This window comes from Octopus bimaculoides, chromosome 4, assembly GCF_046866305.1.
Source record: "Octopus bimaculoides isolate indiv1 chromosome 4, ASM4686630v1, whole genome shotgun sequence".
Lineage (NCBI taxonomy): Eukaryota > Metazoa > Mollusca > Cephalopoda > Octopoda > Octopodidae > Octopus > Octopus bimaculoides.
Genome location: NC_142931.1, coordinates 147,811,954 through 147,836,005, shown reverse-complemented (window position 1 = coordinate 147,836,005; position 24,052 = coordinate 147,811,954). Strand labels below are relative to the sequence as shown.

The 24,052-nt window shown below is 36.6% G+C and overlaps 1 protein-coding gene across 29 annotated transcripts in view; it reads right to left on the bottom strand.

Moving 5' to 3' along the window:
• Nucleotides 1-4,307: 4,307 nt before the first annotated feature.
• LOC106884253 (uncharacterized) overlaps nucleotides 4,308-24,052 on the bottom strand; it is a 113,690-nt gene continuing 93,945 nt past the window's right edge. For 16 of the 29 annotated variants that reach the window (XM_089351708.1, XM_089351710.1, XM_089351715.1 and 13 more), the window contains 11 exons: nucleotides 22,879-24,023; nucleotides 21,640-21,982; nucleotides 20,513-20,669; nucleotides 19,743-19,811; nucleotides 17,477-17,561; nucleotides 16,398-16,522; nucleotides 15,211-15,636; nucleotides 13,229-13,432; nucleotides 8,541-8,648; nucleotides 6,947-7,209; nucleotides 4,308-4,820 (listed from right to left, as the gene is read on the bottom strand). In XM_089351708.1, the coding sequence (XP_089207834.1) occupies nucleotides 4,748-4,820; nucleotides 6,947-7,209; nucleotides 8,541-8,648; nucleotides 13,229-13,432; nucleotides 15,211-15,636; nucleotides 16,398-16,522; nucleotides 17,477-17,561; nucleotides 19,743-19,811; nucleotides 20,513-20,669; nucleotides 21,640-21,982; nucleotides 22,879-24,023 (2,998 nt within the window). In that variant the 3' untranslated portion in view covers nucleotides 4,308-4,747. The remainder of the gene's footprint in view (nucleotides 4,821-6,946; nucleotides 7,210-8,540; nucleotides 8,649-13,228; nucleotides 13,433-15,210; nucleotides 15,637-16,397; nucleotides 16,523-17,476; nucleotides 17,562-19,742; nucleotides 19,812-20,512; nucleotides 20,670-21,639; nucleotides 21,983-22,878; nucleotides 24,024-24,052) is intronic. The other 13 variants (XM_089351711.1, XM_089351712.1, XM_089351723.1 and 10 more) reach the window with 3 other exon arrangements.

Sequence of the window (24,052 nt, the reverse complement as noted above, 5' to 3'; positions counted from 1 at the left end):
TACTTGTCAGTGATTGGTTGAAATTATCGAAATAAGACAATTTTTTTACATGAAATAAATTCGAATACAAAAATATATTTCTGTTCTATAACACAAAATAGATAAGTATACGAAGTTTGAAAGTCTTTCGGTACCAAAAACACTACGTAAAACATGAATGAAAAATGTGGCCCCGTTTTAAAATAGATCCGTGTGACTTAATAACTATGAGGTACCTGATTGCTCCTCTAAGGAGACTGAACACAAAACTGTGGTTGGGAAGCAAACTTCTTCCCGACACAGCCATGCCTGTTCCTAGTTGATTAGATTCAATACTGTGGGACCATGTCGATGTCTGTGGAAGATGAACCTAAGTCACTGAGCCCAACATTTTGCCAAAGGCATAACACCCGTTTGGATGGAGCTTTTTATGTGCCACCAGCACGGGGAGCCAGTCAGGTGGCATTGGCATTGACTCACACTTGAATGGTGCTTATTACATGCCACCAGCATGGGTAAATGTACTCCAACAGAATTGGTCTTGGTTGAAGCAACATGACAGCCGTTGCATGCCAGGATGTGTAGTGGTTGTTCTTGGCAAGAGAGAAGCCTTTCATGATCCACATTGTTGGATCTGTGTGTGGCACACAAACATTCAGCAGCTATTTTTGATGCCACAAATCTTACAGGAGCACGGCTGACCAGCAAGTTACACCGGGCCCCGACCCTCAGTATTGCCCTGAAGTGGAAGAAGGGTCTGTGTCAGAGGGAGGGGGAAGACTGGAACAGCATGAAAGAAAAAAAAAAGAATAGAAAAAGTAGAAAAAGGAAAATGAATCAAGAATCTACAAAGAGGGTTGATGAAAGAATATTTATAAAAGTAAAACTTAATTTTCACAAGATGTTATTTAAAAGACTTCCAGTCAAACATAACAAGAAAAGTAATTTTGTGTGTGTTTGTGTGTGGGGGGGGGGGGGGATAAGAAGAGAATGGTGTTGGGTTGTATTTGTCACTTTTTTTTTTTAAGAACAAAAATAAATTCTCAGAATAAAACAGAATTCTTGGGGAGAAAACAAGTGTTTTTACCAATATTTTTTGTGATAATATTGTTTATATAAATTTTATATATATGCATACATAAATATGAATTAGTATATAACCAACAAACGTTTATAAATAATTTTAGACTGAGAAAGAACAATAAAGCCATCAAACCATTTTGTGTGGGACAAATATACCATTCAATTCCCACTGACTTTGCACTGTTTTCTTGTGCAAATTAAGCAAAAGTTGCTCATCTCACCTGTAATCAAGAGATAAATGGTTTGTTCTTTTTCAACCTCAAATTAACATTTACAAGGGTTTAGTGTTTAATATCAAAACCTTATATATATATATATACATATATATATATATATATATATAGACACATACATACATACATATATATACACACACATATATATATATATATATATATATACACATATATATATAAGTTTGGCAATGCAAGCAAAAAAAGTAGAACTGAAAGGATGAGTATCTATATTTTATTAATATCGAGCATAAATAACAGAGTGACTCAGAGTTTCGTGTGTCAGCACTTATCAAACGACTCAAAGGGTTACAAAATTTATATAGCAGTGACAATGGTATTTCCCTGGATAGTTCTGGAATAAATCATAAAAACATATCGAACCGGCAACATCGGAAAAATATTTGAAAAACATGAATTTTCCACATGGCATTCCAGAACTATCTAGAGGGAAAAACCATTATTACCATTACATAAATTTATAGCCTCTCCATCTATGACTAGTTTGACAAGTGTTAATGCATGAAGTGGATCTGGAGTCACTCTGTTGCTTCTGCTAAATATGAATATATATAAAAACAATTGCAGCATGGAAGGTGTTTATAAGCTATTTAAAAACACACAAACACCGTTAGATTCACCTCAACATTTAAATTTAATTTGTCAAAACACTTTCGTTGCTTTGAGACCGCGACCTGTTTACTGACAAAATTCCATGCTGCATCTCAATTTTATCAGGGAACAGGTCGCAGTCTCAAAGCGATGAAAATATTTTGGCAAATTAAATTTAAATATTGAAATGAATCTAATGGTTTTTATGTGTTTTAAATGGCTTATAAACAACTTCCACGCTGCAACTGTTTTCATTCCAGCACACGATCTCAGATCAGGTCACTTGCTATGCAAGTACATCCCCGTAATTCTGAAGATATATATGTATGTATATATATGTGTACTATGTATTATATTTGTTTGGTTATGATTAAATGACTGTGAAGGCTATTATGTAATATGTATTACATAGTGGACATGAATATATCAATGTCTATATACATTATGTTTAATTTGTCACACACAAATTGAAACAACTGTAAATCATGGAATGCGTATAAATGAAATAGCAGCTACTCCATTCCTTCCTTCTATATTTGATGGTTTGTAAATATAAAAACGCTCATTGCACCGTCATGTTAGAAATGTGTCAGTCTTGTCCGATGCATTTATATGTTTAGCGTTTGTAAACTAGACAGGATTACACATCCCAAAATTTGCAGACTCAACATTATTATGGCCAACAGTCGTCTCAATCTTGTACTCACCTGTTGATGACAACAGTCAATCATACAGTCATATAGTTAATTGCAGAAAATCCTTTTGAATTCCATTGACATGTAATCCTGTCAAACATATTTGCGATATATATGATCAGCAGAAGTTACAAAGTGACTCAATGGCTGACAGTTTCGTGCACTGGCACTTCAATCCAGCTTTTCAGTTCCGTTTTCCTGCTTATCAAACATACTTTCTATATCACCTTTTGAAGTCATTGAAACTGGTAGAATATCTTGAAAAAATGCAAATTCTTTCTTTTACCCAAAGCATTACTAAGTCCACTCTGCTGAGTGGTTGGCGTTAGGAAGGGCATCCAGTTGTAAAAATCCTGCCAAAACAGTGACAGAAGTCTGGTGCAGGCTTCTGCCTGGCTGGCTCCTGTCAAACCGTCCCACCCATGCCAGCATGGAAGGCAGACTTTAAACGATGATGATGATGATATATATACATAATACTGTATCACCTTTATTTCTATTGACTGTATCACTATAAGTCCTTTGTAACATCTTGCTTGCCGTCCACTTCATTAGAGACTTCTGTATCATTATTATACAATACCTCATAATAATTATTTCACATTTTGATATATATTTATATTACAGCCTGGTCTCTGCTATTTTATTATATAACCTCTTGTATGTACACTTCTGCATGATACCAATGCCTATGTTAATCATCATCATTATCATCCTCATATTAAACGTTTGTGTGGAATATTTCTGGATTTAAGTGACTGTTCCATTGTTAGCAAGTGCCTTTCTGTCAATCAGAGAGAGATTATTTTTGAAGGTGTAGTTTCTAACTTTGAATAAGTTCGTATGCTGTGGAGGAGGAAAATAGTGGATACTACTCTTTCAGATTGACCCTTCGAGAGAGAGGGGGGGGAGAGGGGGGGAGCGTGTGCATTAATTTCTTTCTTATAGGCTCAAGGTAGTGATGATTAATCTGTCTGAAAAATGCTATGTTTTCTTCTTATTTTTTTTTTAAGCCTGGTGTTTATTCTACTGGACACAACTGCCGAACTGCTAAGTCACAGGGATGTAAACAAACCAACACTAGCTGTCAAGTGGTGGAGGGGCAAACATACACAAAAGAGACTTCAACAGAATTTCTGTCCTCTAAATTCACTCAGAAAGTATTGCATTGGTCAACCCAGGGTTAAAGAAGACACCTGTATAAGATGTGATGCAGTGGGACTGACCCTGAAACCATGTGGTTGCAAAGTGAACTTGATGACCACCCGACCCTGTCTGCACTGACCTCGTAAATTTTAACGAGATTAATTGAACAATTTAAACAACCTTCATTGATTGTGGGACTTAATTCTGTCAGTTTGATCTTTGCTGGAGACTTGCTTTGCTTTTATCGAAGCAAGACAGGGGTCATGGCAGGTTTTGGTTAAACAGAATTCAGGTCTTTCTGGATGTTGTCCAGCCAGAGTTTCTTCCTGGTGGTGTTGCTGTTGTTGTTGAGCATAGTAAGGAGGGGGGGGTTGAAGAGGGATGGAGAAAAAAAGAAGAGGATGTGAAGCAATGAGAGAGAGAGAGAGAGAACAAGGAAATGGTAGACAACAATGAGAAAGAAGAAGAGAAGAAATGAGGACATAAAAATGAAAGGAGAAAGAAAATAAGGAAGAAATGACATCAATGAAAGTTAATAAAAAAAGAAAAAAGTCACATGAAAATTACAAAACATAAAATCTTATTTGACATTCTTTGGCAACATTTGCCAGGGCCATGCTGGAGCAATGCCCCCTTTATGATGACTGAGGGTAAAAAAAAAACAAAAAAACAAAATAAGAAACAAATAATAATAATAATGGTTTCAAATTTTGGCACTAGGCCAGCAAATTTAGGGGTGGGTGAGTCGATTGTATCGACCCCAGTCTTCAACTGGTGCTTATTTTATCAATCATGAAAGGATGAAAGGTAAAGTGAACCATGGCAGAATTTGAACCCAGAATGTCAAGGCAGACAAAATGCTCCCCCAAACATTTTGCCCAGCATTGCTAATGATTCTGACAGCTCACTGTAATAAAGTTTCTTTAGCCAAATGAAAATCTTCACAGGTTGTCGTCCTTCATTCATTGTGATGTTTCAAACCTTTGGTGAAACGCAGGGTCAGAGTTTTTGCAGTGGTTGTGTTTTTCTTTTGCTTTGTTTTGTTTGTTCGCTATTTTCATTTTTCTTACTTCTTTTCAATTTCCACATGAAATTCAGTTCAAAGAAAGAAACAAATTTGTTAAAATTCTAAAAGTTGATGCTTGTTTTACAAAAACAAAAGAGAAAAAAAAAAAAAATCAACAAACATAGGGAAAAAAAGAAACAAACAAAAAAATCAACAAACAGGAAAAAAAAAAAAGGAAAACAGTAATTTCTTCAGAAAAATTTTATGTATATATATACACATACGCACACGTCTGTATGCATGAGTGTGTGTGTGTTTGTGTGCATATGTGTGTGTGTGTGTGTATATATATATATATATATATATATATATGTATATAATCAATGTATTTTAACTATTTCTGCAATCTTATCATTGCAGATATATTAATGGTTCCTAATCATAACAGACGTTTTTGTGAAGGTATTAAAAACAAACAAAAATAAATAAACAAATCATACAAGTTCACAAAAAAAATGCCAGATCAGTTTCATTAAAATAAATTTTCTTAAAAATTGGGTGGGTGGGGGATTAAAGAAGTTTTTTTAAAAACCCATTCATTTAAAAACTTAAGATAAATCTCTCATCCCATCTAATTAACATTTTAAAATAAAATTTGAAAAGGAAACAAATCATTTTTTATCCTGGACAAGTCATCTGTTAATTTAAATTGTAGCTGTTTTCATTAGTTGATAGCTATTTGTTGGCAGAAGCAGTCAATAGCTTTCGTTTGCTGTTTCAGTAGATAAATCTTTATTTTTGCTACAAAGCTTAGCTGTAGATAAAGAAAGGCATGTTTGGAGGAATTCAAAGACATTATTTCAGGCTCAAGCAAGTGCTAAGATGTGGTCTTTGGTGACAACATTTCTAATAATATTCTTTCACACTCTGCCATACTTTTGCAAGTGCGAAATATATTTGATTAGATGTGACCCCTAAGTGACATACTGACCCTGTAAGGGTTAAAGGCAGAAGTTGAGCCTGACATAATTATAAGTGGAATGTACAGGGGCAAAACAGGGCCTCTGAAGTGGGGATTCAGCCAGCACATTGGTCTGGGGCCCAAGACTATCTTCCGAGTCCCTCCCTAACATAAACAAATGTCAATCATCAGCAACATTTAATGTCCACTTTCCATACTAACATGGCTTAGATGCCATTTGATGAGGCAGTTTCTCTACAGCCAGGTACCTTTCCTGTTGCCAACGTTGACCTCTTTCCAAGCAAAGTAATTGTCAGTAATTCAAAAACTGGAAATGAGCAACTTCACTTGAATGATGATGATGATGATCAGTTACAAACATCACACGATGTCTAAACAAGAGTGCAAATACACAATGGGCTTCTTTCAGTTTCTGTCAACCAAATCCACTCACAAGGCTTTGGTGGGCATGAGGCTTCATTAGACGACACTTGCCCAAGGTGCCACACAGTGAGACTGAACTCAAAACCAATGTGGTCGGGAAGAGAGTTTCTTCCCCACACAGCCATGCCTGCTCTCATCTTGTGATCCAAAACTAGTTTGGTTCCACCAAATGGAGGCCCTGGTCACACTAGTCTGGTGCTTTATCAGTGCTGCCAGTTCTCTGCAGAACAGCAAGCAATAACCAGAACAACTGCTGTTAATAGAGGTACGACGAGCCCCAAGACTAGAGAGGTGGGGGGAAGGGTTGAGATGATTGAATCAATCCCGGTAACTGACTGTTATTTTTATATCATTGACCCTAGGTGGGATGAAAGGCAAAGTTGATCTTGGCTGGATTTGAACTCACAACGTAAAGAACTGAAAGAAATCGTACAAAGTATTTGGTTCAACTCTAAACATTCTGCCTACAGACACAAGAGTGCAGTTTTGTGGGGAGGGGCCAGTCAGTTACATTGGCCCCTATAATTGACCGATGATTTATTTCATCATTGCCCCAGTACTTGATCGGTAACTTATTTCATTGACCCAGAACGATGAAAGGCAAAGTTGATTGCTGTGGGGTTTGAACTGAGAACGTGAAGGGCCGTAGCTAAACACCACAAGGCATTTTATCCAACATTCTAACATTTCTGCCAATCCACCACACTAATAATAATAGTAATTAATAATAATAATAATAATAATAATAATAATAATAATAATAATAATAATAACTAAGTGTTGTTACATCTGTTTTGTCGCATTCAGCTGAAGATGACCCTGAGAAGCTTTTGTGAGTATAAATGGTCCTGAAGGAATTATGATATTGTTGGAGGTGTTCACTTTGAGGTTTTTGGTGCCGCTAGGTGCAACTGTTGGTGCTGAAATTGTGCTTATCTTTGTGGTTGGTGAGCTGACTGACTGAGACGTTGCCATGATGCTGGGAAATGTCTGTGATTGAAGTGTTGAAGGAATGGCCGTGCTCTGAAGTTGGACTGCTTGCATTCTTACCTGAAATATAAAGGAGAGAAAAATGTGTGTGCGTGTATACATATACATATATATATATTTCATGGCCATTGCTGCATTTTTAATAATCCAGTTTTAATCATACGTTTAGATGTAATAATAAATCTGCAAAAAGTTATTTGGAGATAATTGTGTCTAAACGCCTGGATACTTGTGTGAAATTCTGGTACAAAAATAACTACAGGTACTAAACAAATATATACATATATATACATATATATATATATATATATATATACACACACACATATATAATGCTATACAACACAATTTAACAAGTTCATAATGAGTAGTTTGGTGTTTTACAAGAAACATTTAACCAGGCTCTCTGCAGCTCACTCACACACACAAAGTGCATTTAGTTGTTATATCCATACCATGGTTTCATGCTTCTGTCTAGGAATCTGAACACTGTGATCTTTAGTGGTCTTCTGCAGTAGTTGAGCAAGATGTGTGTGTGTGTATCACAAACATAAGCATACATACATGTTAATAAGTAAACATTTGTAAATGACTTAGAAGTGAAAAAATACAAAACTAGTGGCAGAAACCAAATCATTTGTTGTTTATCTACCAGGTAAATGTGAAGTTGTGGAGGCGCAATGGCCCAGTGGTTAGGGCAGCGGACTCGTGGTCACAGGATCATGGTTTTGTTTCCTAGACCAGGCGTTGCGAGTGTTTATTTCGTGAAAACACTTAAAGCTCCACGAGGCTCCAGCAGGGTGTGGTGGCAAACCCTGCCATACTCTTTAAAACAACTTTCTCTCACTCTTTCTTCCTGTTTCTGTTGTACCAGTAATTCAAAGGGCCAGCCTTGTCACACTCTGTGTCACACTGAATCTCCCAGAGAACTACATTAAGGGTATATGTGTCTGTGGAGTGCTCAGCCACTTGCACGTCAATTTCATGAGCAGGCTGTTCCGTTGATTGGATCAACCGGAACCCTCGTCGTTGTGATCGATGGAATGCCACGAAATGTGGAAGTTGTTAGCATGTTTGGCTGATAATAATAAAGTACAATTTATGTCTTATTTACTAGGTTTCTGTCTGTTCAACAAGTTTTGTTAGTAAAGGATAATGCAATGCATATCGATGGAGTTCATTGTTATTTTTCAATCTTAAATTCTTGTCTACAAATATTTACTGTTAACTATATATACTATTATCTTATACAAGCATAGAGAAGGATAATGAGAGAGAGAGAGAGACAAAGCATTCACAGAAAATGGTGCTAGACAAAGCAGTGACAATATAGCCATGATGATGATGATGATGATGATGATGAAAATGATGACAATGGTAATGTTACTGACTGGTGCTTGTCCGGAAGTGGCAGCATAAGTTTGGATTTGTTGTGGTGATTGCATATATTGAAGCTGTAGCTGGTGGCTGGGTGATAAGATGGGGTTTCTGGTGAGTAACTGAAAGTAAAATGGCAAGGATCAGCATTATAGAGATTCAGATACAAATCAAAAGGAATTACAGCAATACTGTGCTCTATGCTCGTTTCTTTCTATGTGAATTTGCTAGTCTCTAAGATCATTTTATTTCAAATTGTCTCTATTTACTTCTACTTTACCCTATCTGATGGCAGGCCCTTTTTTTTTACCCCTAAAAATGTCACAAAAATTGCCTCAGATCCTGTTCACTAAGTTGGCTCTCATTTTACATGCTTTAAATTCACTAAAAACTTATTTTCCTGAATATATGATGCTGAAATTGGTGATGCATTTAACATAGCTGTGCATCAAATCTGGCATGTTTTGGTCAGAAATCAAACTGATTGTAAAGTAAGTCTAAGTGTAAACATAAAAAGCATCTATCTGTGCAAAGTGAGGTCAAAAGTCTGAGAAACTAGAATCTTCCACTTATTGTAAGTTTTGAGTCTTGCATGGGAACTTTCATACATAATTACATGGACTTTGTCACAATATTTATTTTAATGGGATATATACTGATAAGTATATGTGTGTAAGCTTTATTTATATGTTTCGTTAAGATACTTGCTTACTAACCATATGATTTCTGGTTCAACCCTACCATACGAGTCTTTGGGCAAATGTCTTCTACAACAGTCCCAGGCCAACCGAAGCCTTGTGAGTGGATTTGGTAGACAGAAGCTGAATATATATATATATATATATATATATATATATATATATATATATATATATATAGATATATATCGTGTCATGCGTGTGTCTGTGTGTATCCTTGTCTTGATATTGCGTGATTGTTGTAAACAAACATCATCATCCTACAAGCAAGACTGTTGGGGAAATATTACCTTCCTTGGAAATAGGTGAGGGTTGGCGACAGGAAGAGCATCTAACTGTAAACAATGTGCTTCAACAAGTTCCATCTGATCCATGAAAGCATGGAAAAGTGGACGTTAAGTGAAAATGATGATGATGATGGATTGATAAATGGAGTCAGTTCATTGTTGCTGTTTTAACCTTGTTTTAGCTCTATCAAGCAGACTTAAGATCGAAGACGTTCCAGCAAAGACCATCCTGACTTTTTCAGACATTCATTATTCAATATGTCCTTTCCTTTGTAAGACTATTAAGGGGGTATAATTTCAATGGGGGTGGAGGTGGGGGGTTCGACTGCTATTTCCAGCAGGAGGCTTGACTCCGTGCACGTATCAATACTGTGTTGTACTAGAGAGCAAAAGGTCAAGGGAGATCACTGTGATTGTTCTTCAGACTCGGATCAGTCCTGACCAAGCAGATCCAGGATCAAAAAGTACTCCAACCTTTTTTCCAGGCATAGTGTATCTAGAACGACATTATCCTATGTGCCCTTCTTCCCTTTATAAGACAAAGAGTTTATAATTGGAATCTGTATTGAATAAATCCTTATTGAATGCTAAAGTGTTTAAAGAATGCTCATTACAGGATGTCATGCTTATGGAATGAGTCAATGTAATAATAAACAGGCTGCATTTGTGTTCGATAAATCAGTGTCGCTCGTTCAAGTATTCACGGATCAGTGTTACAGGATTCCGTGGTGTACAACAGAGGTTACTATGGTGTGTTGGGGATATACTGTGCAGTACGTCATTCATACAATATTCATGTTTGGTTAACATAGCTCATAACTTCACACTTTGTCTTTTCCATGCTCAGGCTGAAAGGAAACTTTCATTATAACCAAGAGATGAAATTAGGGTGGGTCCGAAGGAGATTTAGTGAGATTTATTCATTAAAAAAAAAAAAGAAAAAAAAAGAAAACTACAGAAATAAATTTTAAAAATTCAGCCTTTTGCACTGCAACTGAAATAATAATAATTGAAAAAATGTGGCATCTCAAGATGGTTAGAATGGCAGTGATTGTAGGAGCAGTTGGAATGATCGAGGAAGGAAGTGAGAAATATTTGAGAAAGATGAACTGGTGTGGACATCTTTCGTGTGACAAGTCTTTCCACAGCTCGTCTCATTGACAGAGCTACAGTCATGGGTCAAATGTAGACCAAGGTTGGGCGCTTGGCATCAAAGAATGTTGCCAGGCGTTCACTGCATTGCACCAGCTGTGGCTCAACTGTGGAAAATAAAAAAGGCAAAGATAGTGCCAACTATTGGTGTTTCCTTGGAGACAGTATCAGAAAGCACCAAGAGGAATATAAAGGTAATTGGAATAGAATGCCCAATAGAACTGTTAGAAAAAGTTTGCCTCCTTGGCACAGTCAGAATAATCAGGAAAGGATTAGAGAATTGAAAAGAACAGATAGCATGGTATCGCAGGCTGGAGGTAGTAAGCCTGCTACATATGCAAGACTCCACCAGTTCCAATAAAACTTGAGTGACGATGACGATGACAATGATGATAGTGGTGGTGGTGACTTCTAATATAGGTGCAAGGCCACAATTTGATTTATCTCTTTTGGTGGAGCCGTTACTTCAGTTAAATCAACTCTTCTACCTAACTGGTACTTTTAAGTATTCCAGTTGATTTAATGAACTAAAAGCTTTCCCCGACCAAATTTTGACCTTGTACCTTATGTTAGTAGTAGTAGTAGTAGTAGTAGTAGTAGTAGTAGTAGCAGCAGCAGCAGCAGTAATACCAATAATAATCAGAGCATTAGAAATAATCAAAGACAACAGAGAAGCTTCTAGGAGGTTTGCTCAACCGGATACCCAACCTGAAATTCCTTAAATTATATTCTTCCTGTATTAGAAAATAAAGACGAGGAGGATAACATGAGGCGATGTATCAGATCAGAATGATGGAAAAAAGACAAAAGAAAGCAACCTGGTCTCAGAACAGCTTTGAATCATAAGCTTGAACAAATCAGGGTTAGCCTAGGGTTAAAAAAACAACTCCAAGAAAACTTTTCAATTTCACTGTTTTTATCATAGTTTTGCCTGCTTTTTCCATTCCAGCAAAGGTTGGACAAGTCTTTCTTATGCAGTGGTCTTCACTCAGATGACTTTTTTCGTACCAAACCTCACTTGTGTCTTTTGTTTCCAAGTAAGATACGTTGTTCTTTGTATGCTGAGCTGTGAGGCATTTGGCTAACGGGAGACAGGAACAGATGTCACCGTTGCATAAACAGGATTAATGTGAAGACACACAGACATAAATGTCCTGTACTTATATGAATTCCCAAAACTAATTAGACATATTTTGATACTTTACATTTAAAATAATTAGAAAAAAACAAACTGCTTTTCGTTTGTACATCCAAACATCTTCCATGGCATCAAGTCCAAAATACTGCAAAATTCGTCAAGAGCCAGCCACCGACACAAACAAAATTGTTGGATATCAAATTTCTACATGGGATGTTAATACTATTCAACAATAGCTTCAGGCTGATGGCCAGAAACAGGTGACGTAGTTCCATATGCATACAACAATGACCAGAAACAGCTGTAAGACTATAATGCACAAATAAATGTATAAAGCTCATTATTTATGTCTTTGTGTGTGTGTGAGCAAGCATGGGTGTGTGGTTAAGAAGTTCACTTTGGAAACACATGGTCTGGAGGTTTGATCCCACATCATAGCTAAAGTTGGCTGGACAGCTTCTACTACAGCAAGAGGCTGACCAATACCTTGTGAATGACACTTGGCAAGTGGAAATGGCAAAACATGACCACATACACACACAGAAATTGTGTGCAGAAGTGTAAATTTGAATTCCCTTGTCTTGACATTCATGCACTAACTGGAAGCAAAGATTCACCATTTGTATCAACCATTTGTATCCAATCCTGCAAGAAAGCATCTCCAAGCTGATTGTTGTTGTTTAATAGACTCTAAGAGAAATATTAACCTGCTTACAAACAGGGGAGGGTTGGCATCAGGAAATGTATTTGGCTGTGGAAATTCTGCTTCAATGGAAACCTGCCAGACGAACCAAGCCTGGAAAAGTGGACGTTATGATGATGATGATGTACATACAACAGGCTTCTGTACAGTTTCCAACTACCAAGTTACCCTCATAAGGTATCATCCATGCCAAGACTATAGTAGAAGACATTTGCTCAAGCTTGGAGGCAGTAACAGGTGACCAAAACCCTTGGCGATATACTGTGCTTGTGTAGACCTGTGAGACTGTAGTTGTGGCTGATGCCCGTGTCAGGTGAAGGGCACATACAAAGAATGCATTTCACTCTCAGAGTGGTTGGTGTTAGGAAGGGCATCCAGCTGTAGAAACCTTGCCAAATCATATTGGAACCTGGTGCAGCCTCCTGGCTTACCAGTTTCCAGTCAAACCGTCCAACCCATGCCAGAAAGTGGATGTTAAACAACGAACAAACCATGCAGTGGAATTGAGCCAAAAATGACGTGACCATGAACCAAAGTTCTAATCCACACAGCTATGCCTCACCTATAGTCATGCTTGTATCTGTTTAGCTCCAGTGGGATAGAGCCATTAGATAGAGTCTCAGAGCTAAGGGAATTTGAACTGCAAATGTCTAAAATCGTTACCTGACGGCTGACTGATTCTGCCACACAGCTTTCGTAATAAAGAAGAACTTAGCATTTTTACCTGTGTTGAAGGTGCCGGTAACACTTGTATAGAACCTGTAACTGGTTGCGGCAGAGATGTTGGAAGGAACTGTATCTGCGTAGTGCCTGGCACCGGATTGGAAGCAGGCTGCAAGTTTATCATTTTAGAGCGATTATCTTCTTTTTTAATGATTTGCTGCAACATACCAGACACTCTTCCAGTTGGTTTGCCTGAAACTGTTGTCTACAAGGTAACAAAACAAATAATTAGATGATTAATGAAAAAGTTTAATTATCCTTTCATATGTGTTTAGGTAAAGATTTCCACAAAACTTATACGCCTGTTAATAAGAGATTGACCATGTTTTACAAAGGCCTTACTCATTCATGCATGCATACATACACACACATCATAATCATCATCATTTAACATCTGCTTTCCATACCAATACGGTCACTGAAGCCTGGTGTAGTCTCTTGCATATCCAGCTCTGGTCAAACCATCCAACCCATGCCAGCATGGAAAGTGGACATTAAATTATGAAGTGGTTGGCATTAGTAAAGGGATCCAGCTGCAGAAATCATGTGAAAGCAGACACAGAGCCTGGCAAAGCCCTTTGGCTTGTTTGTATTTTGTTGAACTGCCCAACCTATGCTAGCATGGAAAAGGGGATGTTAAATGATGATGATGGTGGTTATATCATCATCTGATAAGAAGAGCGTACTATATATAATATATATATATATATATATATATATATATACTGAGACACTCTTCGGTCATGAATGACCTTGGGATTGCACCTAGAAAGTTACCCTCCCAGGCACAAAACCAGGCAAAATTTTTTTATGGAAGCCCAACAGTCGCCCATGCATACCAGTCTCCCTTCTCCATATCACCGATGTTATCCAAGGGAAAGGCAAAGGGGGCCGATACAGCTTGGCAACAGTGATGTTACAACTCATTTCTACAGCTGAGTGAACTGGAGCAACATGAAATAAAGTGTCTTGCTCTAGAACACAACACGCAGCCCGGTCTGGGATTCGAACTCACAACCTCATGATCGTAAGCTCGACGCTCTAACCACTGAGCCATATATACTTATATATACATGGTAGAAGATGATTTTGCAATTTTTCTTCATAATTCTAGTTATTTCTATGTAGGATAGGCAATAGATCTTACCATTCAGATAAAAAGTACCACATGTAAAAATACTTGACAACAAAACTGTGTGAGTATGGCTTCAATGTGTTAATATGTAACCCCAAAATGTACAGACACGAAAAAATATGACAGGTGTTAATATAATACACTTTAAACTCCACCAAGGTCGACTTTGCCTTTCATTCTTTTGTGGTCAATAAATTAAGTACCAGTTGCATACTAGGGTTGATCTAATTGACTGCTGCCCCCCATCCCCAAAAATTTCAGGCCTTGTACCTACAGTAGAAAAGAATATAATACACTTTACACAAAAATACATACGATAAGATTAACAGTCTGACCAAGCTGTAATATTTTGTGATATTTCTCTGGAGTTGTTCTTCCATAGTTTCACAAGGCCCATGGAAGGATTTAAACATAGCAGGGTTCCTCTTTGTAGCAAGAATTCAGACCAGGTCTTGTGTCCAACAATAACTTCCTCCCTTGTATCCACCAGTCTTGGAGGAAGCCCTGATAACATTACAAACACTACATTCCATTCTTACTATTAAAAGAAGGTAAACATCCTCATTTAACCCCAACTCTCTCATCATGATTCTATCAAGCCTAGTGAATATTATGGAGATGGACTTGCACAGCAAGCGTTCTGATCTGAGATCAAATGAGGGAAGTAAAGTGATTTGCAGAGTGGAAGACATAAGTAAACTGTTCAGAAACAGAAAAAAAAACAAAAAAAAACTGGTAACTTTTGACAGTTCTTGAGTTTTTCTAAATGGTTCACTTATGTCTTTTAAAACACTGCAATTGCTTGAGATTATTTTTGGTAACAAAGAATTAGACAAGTGTTTACTCACATTCAGCGTCTCAACAGATCTAATCTCTGGCAGTTGTTGTGCTGCTGCTGCTGTTACAGGTTGTTGTCGCATGGTAGAGATGACAATCGGGGCAGTCGTGCTCGTTGTGTTGGGTAAGGCATCATTGAGGACAATCATATTCTGTGGATTTCCCGTCATCAATGTACCAGAAAATGTGGTTGTCGGTGTTGTTGTTGTTGGCAATGCTGCTGCTGCTGCTGATGCTGTGGCCGTTGTGGCCGATGCAGATGGAGTGGAAGGCAATGTAGGGGTCGCTGTGGGTTGCACTGTTGAACTGGTTGTCTGAGAGAGTTGCTGCGTACAGCTGTTCATATGCTGGGGCCAGTGGTTTGCCTGACATTGGTAACCACAGTAACTGGTGTTCCAGCAGCAATACAGCAGGGCTTCATTACTGCAGTTTGCACACTAAATATACAAACAAAGAACATTAGAAATAATAATAATAATAATAATAATCCTTTCTACTATAGGCACAAGACTTGAAATTTGGTGGGCAGTGGGGGATAGACGATTACATCAACTGCAGTGCTCAACTGGTACTTATTTTATCAACCACGAAAGGATGAAAAGCAAAGTTGACCTCAGCTGAATTTGAACTCAGAATGCGAAGACAGATGAAATACCGCTAAGCTTTTTGCCCGGTACGCTAACAATTCTGTTAGCTCACCTTAACAACAACAGCAATAATAAACCTCTTAAGCACGAAATAGCCCAGCTATGGAAAATGAAGAAGGTGAAGAGAGAGCCAATCATTGTTGTTTCCTTGGGGACAGTATCAGAAAGCATCAAGAAGGATACAAAAGGAAATTGGAACAGGGTGCCCAGAAGAATTGCTACAAAAGGTTTGCCTCCTTGGCACGGCCAGAATAATCAGGAATGTATCTCAGGACAAATAACACAGCAACTGGCCTATCGACTGCGTACATACACATTAAGAATGATACACAGACGGCTGTTTTAATTAATGTTTTACTTGCTTAGATTAATCAGGATGCTGAGAATTAAATGTTATGACAGATACAGCACAATAACACCAACGACAGGAGGTGATTGAGCAATTATTTGACTGGTTGTCTGGCACCAGATGGACTCGACCATCTGCTGCTTTTTCATGCAGTGAAAATATATGAAAGAAGTGAACAGGACAAAAGCAAGACTAAGCATACCCATTGTTTCTTCTTTGTTTCCTCAATAGATTTCATCTTTTCAATATCACATTGTTCTCGGATTGAGGAAGCAAAACGTTCTTTCTCATTTTCCCAACTTGCTCGTATCTCTGCCACAGTCAGATCTGAGGAAACCAAAACACATTCAATCAACAATTACATTTAGACACACACACACACATAATAATAATAATAATAATAATAATATTAATGATTTCTCATATACATAAATACATAATATATATATACATATATATTAATGATAACAAAAATACGGGTTATTACAAAGTTGTAGAGCATTACCTTTCTTTTAATATAGATATAGCTTTACACAGACCTACATATTTCAACTGCACCAATTAGTAAGCCTTACAATTGCAGGGTCTTTATTTAACATCCTTCGATTTAACTGTATAAAGTTTTCCATTTATCTACAGACCTGGCACTAAAAAATGTGACCTATGTTTAAATTAATAAGTTACCATATCTAATTCATCTACTGGCCTACATTAACTATATAAAGGCAATGCTATTTATTGTTCAAATGAAGCACATTTTATCATTTTTACTGAATCAAACAAAGCCACTTCTTTCTTAGCTGTGCCCTTTCATTGTTTTTAAGTAAACTCCTCCTCCTAACAATAATAATAATAATAATAATAATAATAATAATAATAATAATAATGACAGCGAAACGGGCTGATTACTACCTAGCTCAGATACCAGGAAACCCCAAAATGGCTGAAGTTCAAAAGATAGTGCTCATGGAAACTGCCCATATCCTACATAAAATACTGTCTATGTGATCTCAAATTTTAAAACAAACACATAATTTTCTTATGGTTTCTTAAACATTCACTTGAACAAAACTGTACAAATCCAAATATATGGTACCCTAGGCATAACACCTACATGAACTTCTAACATGTTGTCTCCTGAGGTCTCTGGGTGAGACTTGGATCCAGCTTGTACAAATGCAAAACAAAAGTCAAACATAAAATAATAATAATAATATTTGCATAATTAGTACATGGAATTAATGCTAGACATTAAACTGGAATAAATGAATTTCTACTTACTTAGGTTATGTTTAATTTCTGCAATTTCCTGTTCATGGATCCATCGAAGTTTCTCAAGCTCCTGGTGGTAGTGTTTCATAATGATCTAAAGAAATAAAAAGAATTAAATAACAAGGAATCTTTATTTCATGACAAGGTGTATGATGGAGGGGAAAAAGGATTTTGTCAAAATGCTGGGAACGGAGTAAAAAACACCGGTCAAACCAGGCAGCTGAGTTAATCCGAGCAGAGGCCGGATCGTTGTGGCCATCATTATCATTTAACGTCCATTTTCCATCCTGGCATGTGTTGGATGCTTTGATCAGAGCTGACAAGATCAGGAGCTTTACCAGGTCCCATTGTCTGTTTCGGCATGGTTTCTACAGCTGGATGCCAACCACTTTACAGAATGTACTGGGTGCTTTTTATGTGGCACCATCACCAGTGCTTTTTACATGAATTAAAGTTTTAATCTCCTCAGGTTGGAGATAAAATTTCGTTTTTGTATTTGCAAGGTTTTTGATGTGAACTGGATTCATTGCAACAGATTTTGCTGATTGTCAGGAGGGTCATTATGCTAACTAAAAGTGGGCATGTCATTGATGAGGTCACAAAAGGTGGTAAAAGGGCTCTGACAAACCTGATTCAGTGATTAATAGAACAATTAATAAAACAATTAATTAGTTATTTGGTAAAATTATTAATCAATTGACTAACAATAATAAAAGTGAAATAGAATCAGTGTGTGTGCGTGTTTATTATAGGCAAAATGACCCTCCAAGATACAAGGAAATACAGATAAAATGTTTTAGACAAGTACTTCCAAGTGAAGATAAATGGAAGAACCTAACTCTAAAAAGAGAATATCTGTTTCTAGACACAGCATGCTATGGGAAAGTCCATTTGAATGGTTTTCCTATTGGGTTCATTAATTAGACCAGAAGCTCAGGACTAATAACACAAGTGAAAGGAATAACTAGATACAGGAACGGAAACCAACTTGGAGACTTGTAATACATATCAATTGTTTTATGGGACAAACTACATCAGAAGAATAAAACTGAAATATCAATTACAGCATGGGAGATACATATTCACGGTTTAAACACACAAAGAAAATTAAGTTCACTTACACATTTATTATTTGGTGTCAAAATTTCCATTGCATCAGCTGCAACCTGGTCACTGATGTGACCAGGCCACAGTTGGAGTGACAAACATGCTGACATCAAATAATGAGTGTTTAAATAAAGTTAACAGTCTTTGAGTGTTTTTGAATGGCTGATCTGTGCCTGCCAATGCTGTAATTGTTTTAGTTTCAACATAGAGCCTCAAGATCAAATCACTCACCAGGCAAATACATCTCCAAACTTAAGAGGAAACTAAGAGTCAGGGAGTAAGAATTCAATTATAGTAAGGAGAAAAAAAAAATGTCAGCCAAGCAATATTCACCACATCATCATCATCATCATCATCACCACGTGGGGCAAAGAAAGACAAACAGTTCAAGTTCAGCTTCTTTTTATTTATTCTATTTGATAGCATATAAAACACTTTTTTCCCCACAAAAAAATATCTTTGTCCTAATTGTAAATTTTGCCCAATATTACATACTTTAATACAGTAAAAACCTTTTTCTCTGGAGTATGTGCTGCTGGAATTGGGGTGGATTTAATATGTCCAGGCATCAAATTAGGTAACTGATAAATGAAAGCAGATTTCCTTAGAGTGTGAAATAGGAACAATTTAGAGAGATTCATGTTTAGCTTAAATTCTTGAAAATGAATGATTCAGAGAACTGATCAATCAAATGTTTATTGAATTGTATTAAAACAATATTCAGATTTGATATGCATGAAATTTGAACAAAATACTGTGAAAGTAAAAATATCTGTTAATGTGTTTGGTTTTTAGTTTGTTTAGGTTAAATTGCAATAATGAGCTCCATAAAACAAGTTATCCCACCTTATTCAATAAATTCTCTACATTGTTTTATTTAAATATCATCAATTACAAGATCACAAAAATTATTGATTCCTTTTAACAATATACAGGGTAAATTTTTACAGATAAGTGGATATGGTTAACTGAACTGTCGTCAATAGATTACTGGTATTTATCTTAATAATTCTGGGGATTTCTATCCACAATGCAGAGGAATTCAACTAAATATTGTAAAGTATTTATTTATTTAATCTTCTGCCTCTTCCAACCCACAGCCCACCACCTTTATCGAATGCATGATTATTTAAGTAAATAAATGTTCAATGCAGCTATACAATCTTACCTGATGACTATGTTTAGTCAACATGTCAGCATACATTTCTTCAAATGATTCTCGAATGCTCTTTGATAGCTAATGGAATTAGAGAGAAAAAAATATTGAAATTTTCAGAGAAGAAATGAATAAGTTTTAAAGAACTTTACAAACATTTATTTTATACAAGAATAATTTTTTAAACATTATTTTTGTGTGTGTGTGTGTGTGTGTGTGTGTACATACTTACATCTATACGTATAAATATATATGCATATGTGGGCACAGGACGTCATGAAATGTGTACAACAAAAGAATACGAAGTACAAGTACTTGGAATATGAACTATTTTTTCGAACAATGAAAGACACAAATGGAAAACAAGACAAACAACATAAAGAACGACCCTTCATCAGTTGTTGGCTGTTTTTCTACTCTTGTATTTCGAGCATTTAACAACATTCATATTTTTTATTGTACATGTTTCATGACGTCCTGTGCCCACATATGCATATATATATATATATATATATATATATATATATATACATATAGATGTAAGTATGTACATATACGTATGTATATATGCATATATATTATATATATTATTATATGATTGAACGCCATGCATCCTCTTTAAAGTAAGTTTTATCTATTTATCTATTTATCTATATATATATATATATATATATATATATATATATATATATAAATTCTTCATTATTTCTGAAATTAATTAAAACAAAGGTAGTGTATTTCACCAGAAATAAATACAAAAATAAGAAATTCTCTCAAAAAACCTGTTTTGTGTATTTCTCAACCATTTGGTTGATTTCGATTGGTCGGCTAGCATCACTCCTCATGGCAGCTGAGTTTTCTCCAGGTTTATTCTTTAAGAGTCCAAGAAGAAGAGTTGCATCTGTCACAATGGAAGGAAGAGCAAGATTCGAACTTTCACTAGAAAAAAGAAAAAACAACAAAAGGAATAAAATAACAGATGAAATATTTAAATGCAGATCTTGCAAAACAAAATGGTTGGCACTGATTTGGCTTCAAGTGAAACTCAATCCTTTCATGAAGTCAAAAGCTTCCAAAAGACAACATATAACCATATTCCCCTTCACTGTGGGGTGTCTCTTGTTCCAGTTAATGCACTCTGCTCATGATGGGGTACCAGCTTGAAGAATTTTGTCAAACAAATCAGCTCCAAAACTTATTTCTTACGATTGCTACTTACTTATGCAATCAGTGTCTTGTCCAATTACAGGGACTTAAATAGACCAACACTGGTTCTCAAGCGTAAAGGAGCCATGAATTTGTAGTGAGGAAATCAAAAGACTGTCATATCACTGGTATTTTATAAATTATTCATGTATCAATAATAGCAGACTAGTATCTCCCAGTATGGGGATGTCAGTTGTGTAATACAGGTACACAAGCCATTACAGGTGTATAATACAGCTTATCAACCATAACAAATACCAGTCATTTCAAATTTTGGCACAAGGCTTGCAATTTTGGGGGAGTTGGGTAAGTCAATTATGTCGACCCTAGTGCTCAACTGGCCCTTATTTATATCGACCCCTGAAAGCATAAAAGGCAATGTCAACTTCAGTGGAATTTGAACTCAGAACATAAAGAGTTGGATGAAATGTCACTTAGCATTTTGTCTGACATACTAACAATGCTACCTCACAGTACAGTATAATAACAAGTCCCGTACAGTTCAATACACAAGTTATAACAATTGGAGAGTAAAGTACACTGGTTACAACAAGACTTCATTTCAACACATCGACAGGACAGTGCATCAATTATGACAAGCGCATAGTTGAATATAGGGGCAGGAACAAGCATACAGTACAATGCACCAATCATAATAAAGTGAAAGAGCATAACAGGGTTAAGAGAACACAAAACAACATACTCTGTGCTAGATTTGCTGTCACCATTCTTATTTATTGCAGAAGTCAATGTATTTGTCTTGGCAGCAGTTTTCCTGCCAGTGTTGCGTACACTGTTGCCTGCGTTCGAATTCAATCCAGCATCGGAGACCTGGAGGTCAACGGAACTTTTGTCTGTTGTTTGTTGATTCATCATTGGTACAGAAATCTGTTTCTGCATTTTGGCAAGGGGTCGGAATGCCGACATTTGAGAATCACTAAGGTTTCGGAGGCTGGTATTTTTCTTTGGTGGTGAAGACAATATTAATGATAATTGATTGTTTCCTGTCACCGATAAGGTGTTGTTAGGTGTGGAGCTTGGCTTATCTGAAACAGAGTTAGGGTTTATATAGAAATAGATTCAAAGTCTTTATATAACATGATCAGGTTACACAATTTATGAAAGCTTTTACATAATGACATAATAGCTGATTAATTAGGGCTAACAGATAATTAAATGTTTAACTGTTCATATCCTGTCCAACCTCTCTATTGTGCTATGTATATGACCAAGAGACTTAACTCTCAAACAGTCCAGTCCACTTAGTTCACAGGGGTTGGTGGGGACAGCATGCCAGAACAATACATCAACATAATCAATAACAACACTATAAAACTGATCAATACTGCCAATTCACCAACCAAAATTTGCAACCAGCTTATTACTGGTACTTATGACACTCACCTTATGCACAAGAGAAATGGGAAATGTAAAGTGGCTATGGACATTTCATAGGTTAGACAGTGACAAAGCTAGAGAGAGAGAGAGAGAATGTGTGTGTGTGTGTGCCATCTGGGGTAGCCCTAGAGCTCTCCCAACTTTGGGTCCCAAAGCCTGTACAGGCTTATCCAGCAGACCCAAAAGTGTTGATTCCCATAAAAGAAATTCCTTGTGTGGACTCCCCCCCCCCCCACCCCCCACAGAGGTTAGACTGTAGCACAAAATTAACAGCTAACATATGAAGTATGATTCATAGTGAAAAACGACTGTTTTGTATTTATTTCCAGGCTTTTCCAATGATATTATCAAACTATTTCTAATTCATTTTCATAGGTTTGGGTTTTGGTATGCATGTCTGCAAAAAGTATATGAATGAAAAACTGGAATTACATTTTCTTGGAAAAAATTTATTGAAAACACCGATATCTTCAAATTAGCAGTTTCACATACCATTATTTTCAGTTTATGGCGTTAATGTTTACAGACTTAAGATTTGACATACCTTTCCTTTGGTTGCTTGAATTTTCATTGTTTTTCATCAAGATACTGTCAAACCCAGCATTGGGTTTCAAAATTCTTCCAGCTTTTGGGTAACCGTGATTGACATTCGTGCTATCTTGGATAGGTTTTGGTGCCAAATTCACATAAGATTTCATGTGTGATATCAAATTCTTATCAACTGGTGATTCCACTTCTTGTTTTATTTGATGTAGTTGAACCATTTTTCTTTTTGGCATTAAAGGCATATGAGAAGGTGTACGAGATTCAGAACTTTCTAATTCAAGACCAGGTTCCGTTTTGATAGTTTTTAACCGGTTATCTATTCCATTTGCAAACACTTTGTCCTCAATTTCTCCAACACTTTCCATACACACTTTCACAGGACTCTTATCAGAAGACAAGTCAGAATCACTGCTGGGAAAGAAAACACCTGGACACGCCCGCTTTTTAGGTAATATTGACGAACTGTAAGATCTTTTAAATGGTTTTGTTGGGGTTTTATTAGTGATAGGTTTTGTTGTGAGTGCTGTGGTTGTTTTTGTTGTTGTGATGCTGGCAGTTGGTGTGGCATTAAATGGACATGATGTTGTAACTGTGGTGGTGGTTCCAACAGCAGCAGAGATTGCTACCGTTGTGGATGATGGGTGAGACGAGATTGATGTAAATGACTGGGAGGTGGAAAATGCTGCTGATGATGATGAAGAAGAAGAAGAAGGTATGGAAGATGACAATGAACTACTGACTGTAGTAGACTGCAAAGTTTGAGTAGGTTGGGTGGAGGCTGCGGTGGAGGTCAGCTGCAACATTTTCAGCATTGCACCACGACGTGTTGTGATGATGCTGCTGTATTTGTTTTTCACAGCAGAAGCAGTCTTTGTAATCACAGATACCTTTTCAGACATCTTGCTATCTGAAGATGTGCTTTTACTACTACTACTACTACTACTATTTGAAGATTTACTTGAACTTAGTGAACTGTTGTTCTTTTTAGAATTTATTTCGGAAGTTTCCGGACTTTTAGTTCTTTTTGGAGAAGGATGCAGCTTTAAAGATTTAAGTTTTGAAGATTTCCCATTTTTGATATATGGACTGTTGCTGTCGTAGAGTGAACGGAATGGATAAAACTCAAAAGTTCCAAACTTTTGCCTAGAAAAAAAAAAAAGCAAAAAGAATAT